The sequence below is a fragment of the Rhinopithecus roxellana genome, chromosome 8 (genome assembly GCF_007565055.1).
Source record: "Rhinopithecus roxellana isolate Shanxi Qingling chromosome 8, ASM756505v1, whole genome shotgun sequence".
NCBI classification, from domain to species: domain Eukaryota; kingdom Metazoa; phylum Chordata; class Mammalia; order Primates; family Cercopithecidae; genus Rhinopithecus; species Rhinopithecus roxellana.
In genome coordinates this window covers 21,153,776-21,163,248 of record NC_044556.1, presented here as the reverse complement: position 1 = coordinate 21,163,248, position 9,473 = coordinate 21,153,776, and the positions used below count along the sequence as shown (strand labels likewise).

Genomic DNA, 9,473 nt, shown 5'->3' with positions numbered 1-9,473 from the left:
GGGGATGCCCCGGTCTGCGTCTCCAGCTGCGGCAGACGCCCCCTTCCCTCGACCGCCACCAAGAGCGAGGGAGGACGAGCCAGTCCCCAGGGAAGGAGCCCCAAGCTTCCCCTGAATTTCGAAACAACCCGTCCAGACACGTACTGACTCCAGAAGCAGAGTCCATGGGGAGAGTCGGTGCTGCCGGGGCGGGCGGCGGGCCGCGCAGCAAGGCGCAGCGCTGGGAGCCGGAAGCCGAAGCCGACTGCGAAGCCAGCGCGGTCCGGGGGTCGCCGCATCAGCCCGCGAGGCGCACGCCCCAATCCGCACAGAGCGTGCGACACCCCCGCTCCCGCGGCGCCCCCTCCCGCCTCCGCGCGCCTCCCCTTTAAGCTCCAGGCGCAGTCGATTTGTGTCGGCGGAGGCGAGGTGCGACTCCCCTTTATGGCGGAGTCCGCAGCAGTCTCTCTGACAGCCGCGGCGGCCGGGCAAACAGAGCAGGAGGTCGGGCCTCGGGTCGCTAGCCGCCCTCACTGCAGCCGGGCCGAGAGGAGCGCGGCGCGCGCCGCGGCGGGGGTGGAGGAGTGGGCGGGCCCGGCCGGGCAGGGGGCGGGGAGGCGGGGGGAGGCGGGGAGCCCGGCCGCCAGCGCTCGGGTCCGCCTCTGACTGCAGCGCGGCGGGGCGATGTGTGATTACCATGGCGAGGAGTCTCTGTCCGGGGGCCTGGCTAAGGAAACCCTATTACCTCCAGGTAGGCCGGCGGCCGCCCAGCCACCCGCTGCGGGAGCACCCGGCCGTGCGCCCTGCCGCGCCGCGCGGGACTCGCCCCCGCTCCCTTCCTCCCTCCCTGGGTCTGCGCCCGCCCGAACCCCGCTGCCCCCTGCCGTCAGGCACCTGGCGGCGCGCCCTCTCCAGCCCCCTCGGCTGCGCTGCCGACGCCCCCCACCGCGGCCCTCGCGCCTCCCGCGCCGCGGCCAGCCGGGCTCCAGGGCCCGGGTCGTCCCGCCGGGGTTCGCCCTCTCACCCTGAGAGCCCCGAGACGTGACCTGGGTACGACCCGCGCTCCGGGCGCTGCCCGCAGCCCTGCGCCCCTCCCGGCGGAGCTCGACGGGCCGCCTTCTCCCTGGTGTTTTCGGGGCTTTCCCCCCTCCCCCGTGGGCCCCCGCAGGTCGGCTGCTCTTGACTCCGTGTCTTGGGTCTTAAGTCGGTGGTAGGAAAGGTGGTGTAGCATTCCTCCGTATCTTAGAAAATTATGACAATTTGTCACACCAGCGTTTCACCAGACACCAAAAAGCAGCGTGTGCCTCGTGCCGAGCCCCTTGGTTGGGTCTTTCCATCACACCCAAGATTTAAATGGGAGGTGGAGATCGATAAGCCTGAACCAGGCGGATGGGTGTTTGCTTTTTAAAGGAAAGGGGCTAGTGGCTGGTCTGCGGATCCAAAATACCCCAGCAATGCAAACGTGATTCTCAGTCATGTCGTGTGTACTGTTCGCGTGTTAATTTTTCATGATTTCCCGTTCCACCCTCTGTTCCGCTGCCAGTCTGTGCCTTGGAACCCTACTACTGCCTAAGTGTACTGTTTGGTCACCAGGGGGACCTAGTAGACACTGCGAGTAGCTGAGCGCAAATCCATCACTCCGATGGAAAAACAACTACAAATCAATGCCTTGCGTGGGTCAGCAGTGTTAGCCAACGCTGCATTCAGAGGACAGTATTCCTTTACCGCTTGCATTAAAAGGCCTAAAAATATTGGTAGATGATTTGGGGTCAGCTGGTACTTTTATAAATTATGAAAAAAGTTGAGAAGATAACCATCATGGGGCAATAAATCTTACATTTTTGTTTGAAAATTGTATTAAGTCATTACCCTGAAATGAGTGATGTACTGCAAATTGGAAGAATGATTTGACAACCCATGATATTAAGCGTGTACGAATAAAACTGAGTCTTTGTAGCAAGCACCACCAATAGTAATTGTGCCCTTGAGTAACACTCTCAGAACCCCGTCTAGAATTCAACCCAGGCCAGGTACCTCTTTGTAGTCTTTTATGTGAGTCCAAAAAAAAAAAAAAAACTCTTACCGGCCAGGCGCGGTGGCTCACGCCTGTAATCCCGGCAATTGGGAGGCCAAGGCGGGCTGATTCCTTGAGCTTAGGAGTTTGAGACCAACCTGGGCAACATTGTGAAACCCCGTCTCTACTAAAAATACCAGAAAAAAAAAAAAAAAAAAAAAAAAGGAAAGAAAAAGAAAAAAAAATTTGGGTGGGATGGAGGGGGCCTGTGGTACCAGCTACTCCGGGAGGCTGAAGTGGGAGTATGACTGGAGCCCCGGGGCGGAGATTGCAGTGAGCAGAGATCACGCCACTGCACTCCAGCCTGGGCAACAGAGTGAGACCGTGCCTCTTAAAAACAAACAAACAACAACAACAACAACAAAAAAGCCACAAAAAACAACAGGCTGGGCGCAGTGGCTTATGCCTGTAATCCCCACACTTTGGGAGGCCAAGGCGTGGCGGATCATGAGGTCAGGAGATCAAAACCATCCTGACTAACATGGTGAAACCACGTCTCTACTAAAAATACAAAAAAGTTAGCCTGGCGTGGTGGCGGGCGCGTGTAGTCCCAGCTACTAGGTAGGCTGAGGCAGGAGAATGGCGTGAACCCGGGAGATGGAGCTTGTGGTGAGCCGAGATCGCGCCACTGCCCTCCAGCCTGGGCGACAGAGCGAGACTCTGTCTCAAAAACAACAACAAAAAGTGTTTTACTATGGATATTTTTATACATTCAGAAAACAGAAAAGAATAATGAACTGTCATATGCCTATCAGCCACCCTCATCAGTATTTTATTTCATTTCACCTCGCCCAAAACCCTCTTCCAACCGTTAGTTAGTTAGTTAGTTAGTTAGTTAGTTAGTTAGTTAGTTAGAGACAGGTCTTCTGTTTCCCAGGCTGGAGTGCAGTGGTGCCATCTGGGCTCACTGCAGCCTCGACTTTCCAGGCTCAGGTAATCCTTCGCCTCAGCCTCCTGAGAAGCTGGAACTACAGGCACACACCACCATGCCCATCTAATTTTTGTACTTTTTGTAGACACGGGGTTTCATCGTGTTGCCCAGGCTAGTCTCGAACTCCTGGCCTCAAGCAGTCCTCCTGCCTTGACTTCCCAAAGTGATGGGATTACAGGCATGAGCCACTACGCCTGGCTGAACCAAAGTATTTTAAAGTAAACCTCAGGCATCACATCATTTCATCTAAGTACCTCAGTATGCATTTCTAATAGATAAGGATATTTTTAGATGTAATCATACCATTATCATGCCTAACTAAAGTTAATAACAATTTATTTTTTCCCACCCCCTTCTAGATATGCATGAACCTGAGATTACTGACTAAATCTGATTTGCCATGGAGTGGGTTTACTGTGATTTCAATGGATCTCTCTCCAAAAAGCAAAACAAAAAACCCTCCTCTTATCAGCTCATTTATGCCAGAAATTCTTCTTATGAGGGAAACTAGTTTCATTTCATGTTTTGGAAGAATGTCTTAGAATACAGATGTCTGGTTTAAGTAACTTTTCCTATGAATGAATGTATTATTATTTTTTTTTTTTTTTTTTTTTTTTTTTTTTTTGAGACGGAGTCTCGCTCTGTCGCCCGGGCTGGAGTGCAGTGGCCGGATCTCAGCTCACTGCAAGCTCCGCCTCCCGGGTTTACGCCATTCTCCTGCCTCAGCCTCCCAAGTAGCTGGGACTACAGGCGCCCGCCACCTCGCCCGGCTAGTTTTTTGTATTTTTTAGTAGAGACGGGGTTTCACCATGTTAGCCAGGATGGTCTCGATCTCCTGACCTCGTGATCCGCCCGTCTCGGCCTCCCAAAGTGCTGGGATTACAGGCTTGAGCCACCGCGCCCGGCCATGAATGTATTATTTTAATTTAGAGTGAGGGTATAACTATTTAGCAGGTATGAGAGATCTTGTTCTGTTTGGGGGTGGGGAAGGGTAAGAGGACAGGAAGAAGTTGGATTTATTTCACAGATAGAGGAAAGAGATGGAGGGCCAGAAAGAGGAGAGAAAGGTTGCAGAGACCAGCTTTGTATACTGGCAGTTTTAATGTTTATCTTTAACTGGATAGGGTCAAAGACCAGTTATGTCCTGAGGTGTTCAGGCCTTAGGAGCTGTAAGTTCCCTTTTTTCTGCAGCGTACAGGAGAAAACTTCCAAGCAGTCAGCTTACTTGTAAAGGAACTTCATTCTCGGTATTTTTATTAATCCAGTGGCACTTTATAACGCTTTTGGAAAACTGTAGCATTATGCAATTAATGATATATTTTCAGCCATAATAGACATTCATGAGCTAATGCAGGTACCTTATCACTGTTTAAAGCTTTGCTTATATAGCAAAGGAGAGTCTACTCCTGTGAAGAAAAGAACTTGTGTAGTGTATGTGTACAACAGAATATTATTCAGCAATAAAGTGAAATGAAGTTCTGATACACACTGTAACATGGATGAACCTTAAAAACATTAAATATATGAAACCAGTCACTAAAGATCACATATTATTTCATTCATATGAGATGTCCAGAATGGGCAAATCTATAAAGACAAAAAAATAGATTAATGGTTGCCTGGGGGGAAATGGGGAGTAACTACTGATAAATACGAGGTGTTCTTGAGGGGGACAGAAATGTTCTAAAATTGATAGTGGTGATGGTTGCCCAAGTCTGTGAATATACTAAAACGTACTGAACTTTATACTTTAAATGAATAAATTGTAGGATATGTGAATTATTAGTATATCCCCATAAAACTGTTAAAAAAGGAAAATAAATGAACCGAGTTTATCTCATGAAAGTGGTCCTTCTTTTCTCTGCCTTTTGCTGCAGATTCCACCAAGGCCAGCTTTCTGGTGTAGGGAGCACTTCCTCCAGGGGAGCCGGGCAGGCACACTGTTGGTCTGTGCAGCCTCTCTGTGGGCTAGGAGGACTTGTGACCTGCCTGGAAGAGCCAACAGACATTTACCTGAGCAACAAGTTTCTCATGGCAAGGCATCTTGCCCAGAGCAAGCAAGCTAATTTACAGTTCCATGTTTTCTAGATATTTTGTTGAAACATTACTTGGGACATAACACTTCCTGGACTGGCTAAATGATGCAGCACATTGAACAGAGTAGAATCCTGCCTCTGAGATCAGAAACTGTGGGTGTATTAACTGTTTAAACCATTTTTAGAAGTATTTTTCTTCCATGTGCCATTATAGTGCATACTACTTGTGGCCTGCTTGGGTGTGATAACCCAGAATGACACCTGCATTTGTCTGTTTTTAGCAGTGTGTTTTCTACAAACTAGGATCTACTTTGTTTAGGGTTTACTCATAGTCTGAGTGAAGCTGATAACACAGCAACCCTGTAATTTGCTGGTTTTGGTTTAAAATACTTTCTTCCTTCTCATTACTGTTAAGTCCTGAAAGAATGAAAGTTAAGACAATTCAGCATAATTCTCTGTACTTAGATTATACACATTTTCCATTCCAATCATTCTGCCTATGTGTTCTGTTGCATATGAAAAGTTGGTACAGTTCTAATGGAAATTTGAAGTTCCATATACTTGGGTCCTTTGAAGGTTTTCAAGCCCTTTTGCTTGTAAAGGGCTTAAAGTTTTTGAAGTATCCTCTTGAAAATGACTGCCCTAGCAATTTCAGTGTGTGTTCAGTAGGGTTGTCATGAGTGAATAGGTAGTAGGCATGTTCTAACTAGGGTGTTGGCACTTGTTTAACATTTCTGATACCTGGCACTTTGGCTCATATTAGTACAATTTTTCAAACATGACTTCTGTGGATGGTTTGGTTCCTTATGAGTTAATGTGGATATTTTGTGAGATTTAAAGCCAGACAGGGTTACTGATACAGATTAACTGGTAATAGTAGTAATGTCACCAAATACTGTAGTAAGATTAATATGGCTTTTTGCCCATTTTCAGTCTCCGGGATTATTTTAAATCTAAGGATAATTAGAGCCTATGGTTGTCCCCTATCCTCCAAAGACAATAGAGGGAGAAGATCTGTAGTTTGTATAGTTCTCATTAACTTTATTAGACCTGCTGTTCAGAGATTAGCTTTTGCCTTTGCCTGAAACTTAATCTCCAGAACTATGATTAGCTTTCTGAGACTGGTATGTGTACAGAGAGCCATTTGATATTACCATTAGTTGCTTTTGAACCTTTGTTAGAAGCTCAAAGAAATGGTGAATTCTCCGGGAGATTGCATCCTTACCACATTTCTTTCAGACTTGACCATACAGTAAAAGTGTTTCTTCATTGTAGTCTTCTCAGTGCCTCAGATTTTTTTTTTTTTAAGTTAAAGACTTTAAATGTTTTAGAACCATTTTAAGTTCACAGCAAAATTGAGAGGAATGCAGAGAGATTTCCCATATACTCGTCGTCCTGACACATGAATAGCCTCCCTCCTTTTCTTTTTTTTCCCCCTTTTCTTCTTTTCTTTTCTCTTCTTGATACAGAATCTCCCTCTGTCACCCAGGCTGGAGTGCAGTCTGGGTGACAGTCATGGCTCACTGCAGCCTCTACCTCCCATACTCAAGTGATCCTACTGCCTCAGCCTCCTGAGTAGCTACAGACACATCCCACCAAGTCCAGATAATTTAATTTTTTTTTTTAAGAGACAGTGGTCCCACTACATTGCCCAGGCTGGTCTTGAATTCTTGGGCTCAAGTGATCCTCCTGCCTTGGCCTCCCAAAGTGCTGGAATTATAGGAATTAACCATTGTGCCTGCCCCCGTCCCCTATTTTCTTTCTTTTTTTTTTATTGAGACAGAATCTTGCTCTGTCACCCAGGCTGGAGTGCAGTGGCACGATCTCAGCTTACTGCAAGCTCTGCCTGCCAGGTTTCACGTCATTCTCCTGCCTCAGCTTCCCAAATAGCTGGGACTATAGGCGCCCGCCACCACGCCCAGGTAATTTTTTGTGGTTTTAGTAGAGATGGTTTTAGTAGAGTTTTGTGGATTTAGTAGAGATCACCATGTTAGCCAGGATGGTCTCAATCTCCTGACCTCATGATCTGCCTGCCTTGGCCTCCCAAAGTGCTGGGATTACAGGTGTGAGCCACCACGCCCAGCCCCCTCCCCTATTTTTAACATTCCCCACATAATGGTACATGTTTTACAGTTGATGAACTTACACTGACATCACCCAAAGTCCGTGGTTTTACATTAGGGTTTATTCTTTGAGTTGTACATTCAATGGGTTTGGATAAATATGTAATGACATGTATCCATCATTGTAGTATAGAGTGTAGTTCCACTGCCTTAAAAATCTGTGTTTTGCTTATTCATCCTTCTGTCCCCACTGAGCCCCCAACAACCACTGGTCTTTATTGTCTCCATAGTTTTGCCTTTTTGTAAAATGTCATCTAGTTGGAATCATGTAGTATTAGGTAGCCTTTTCAAATAGGCTTCTTTCACTTAGTAATATGCATTTACGTCTCCTCTATGGCTTTTCATGGCTTAATAGCTCATTTCTTTTTAATGCTGAATAATATTTCATTGTCTGGATGTACCACAGTTTATCCATTCACTTACGGAAGGGCATCTTAGTTGCTTCCAATATTTGGTAATTATGAATAAGGCTGCTACATAAACATCTGTGTGCAGGTTTTTTTGTGGAGTGCCCCAGTTTTTCATCTTGATGGATTATAGTATTGTGTTCTCCATAAAAGTTTTCTTTTTTTTTTTAGCAGTTAGGTACATTGTAATGTTTTTATTTTTAAAAGTTGTTTCTAAAAGCAATACTATATCAATCTGTTAAATACCATCATTTTACATTGTCTGATTGAAGAGGTAAGGTGTTGTCGGCTGGGCTCGGAGGCTCACGCCTATAATCCCAGCACTTTGAGAGGCTAAGGCAGGTGGATCACTTGAGGTCGGGAGTTTGAGACCAGTCCAGCCAATGTGATGAAACCCTGCCTCTACTAAAAATACAAAAATTAGCTGGATATGATGGCATATGCCTGTAGTCCCAGCTACTTGGGAGGCTGAGGTGGGAGAGCTTGAACCCGGGAGTTGGAGGTTGCAGTGAGCCAAGATCACACCACTGCACTCCAGCCTGGGTGACAGAAGTCTCAAAAAAAATAAAAAATAAAAAAAAGAAAGAAAAGATAAAGTGTTAACATTTTTAACATATCCATTTCTTTTCTTTCTTTTTTTTTTTTTTTTCTTTTTTGTGAGACAGGGTCTTGCTCTGTTGCCCAGGCTGGTCTCAAACTCCTGGGTTCAGGAGGACCTTCCCACCTTGGACTTCCAAAGTGCTAGGATTATATGTATGAGCTACTATGCCTGGCCATATCCAATTCTAGATGTTCAAATAATTTGCAAATAATTTTCCTTTAAAACCTTTTAATCTATGAAGTATGCGAGTTTAGAAAACCAGGATATTGCAATGTGCATGTTTTAATAACCCAAAATATTAGTAAATGAATTTATCTTTGAAAATAAGTAATTCCTTTTTTGTTGTTGACTGGGTATTTAATGAAATTAAATAGTTATCTTTCTTAGGTGTGATCATGGAATGGTGGTTTTTTTCTGTTTCATTTTTTGTTTTTTTAAATTATGGTCAAAAGCACATAAAATTTGCTGTCTTAACGATTTTTAAGTGTATAGTACAGTAGTATTTATTTTATGCACTTCGTGCAGCAACAAAGATCTGTGCAGCAGATCTCTAGAACTTCTTCATTCTGCAAAGTCGAAACTCTACCCATTGAATGACTCCTTATTTCCTCCTGCCCCTGGCCCTTGGTGACCACATTCTGCTTTCTGTTTCCATTAGACTGCTTTATACTTCATAAAAGTGGCATCACACAGCATTTGTCTTTTTGCGACTGCCTTATTTCACTTAACATGATGCCATCCATGTAGAGTATGACAGGATTTCCTTCTTTTTTAAAGGTGAATAGTATTCCATTGTATGTATATTCCACATTTCCTTTATCCGTTCATTAGTCGATGAACATTTAGGTTGCTTCTACCTCCTGGCTATTGTGAATTGTACTACAATGAACATGGGAGTGCAAATATCTCTTTGAGATCTTGCTTTCAATTTTTCTGTATATCCAGAAGTGGGATTGTTGGATCACCTGGTAATTCTATTGTTAATTTTTTTAGGAACCTTCATACTGTTTTCGAAAGTGGCTTTACCCTTTTACGTTCCCACCAACAATGCCCAAGGGTTTCAATTTTTCCACATCCCTGTCAGCAGTTATTTTCTATTTTTTTTTAAGAGTGACCATTCTCACGGGTGTGAGTTGATACCTCATTGTAGTTTTTATTCACTTTCCTGATGATTTAGTGGTGTTGAACATCTTTTCATGTGCTTATTGGCCATTTGTGTATCTTCTTTGGAGAAAGTTCCTTCTTGGTTTGTTGTTTCAGATTGATATTTATTCAACAGGGTTATGTGTTATTGTGAACAGAGTTCGCCTTTCTTAAGTACA

The 9,473-nt window shown here is 45.2% G+C and overlaps 1 protein-coding gene across 1 annotated transcript in view; it reads left to right on the top strand.

The window, feature by feature from the left end:
• The first annotated feature begins 449 nt into the window (after positions 1-449).
• DIPK1A (divergent protein kinase domain 1A) overlaps positions 450-9,473 on the top strand; it is a 125,830-nt gene continuing 116,806 nt past the window's right edge. The window contains exon 1 of the mRNA XM_030936754.1: positions 450-730. Coding sequence (XP_030792614.1) covers positions 677-730 — 54 coding nt within the window. The 5' untranslated portion in view covers positions 450-676. The remainder of the gene's footprint in view (positions 731-9,473) is intronic.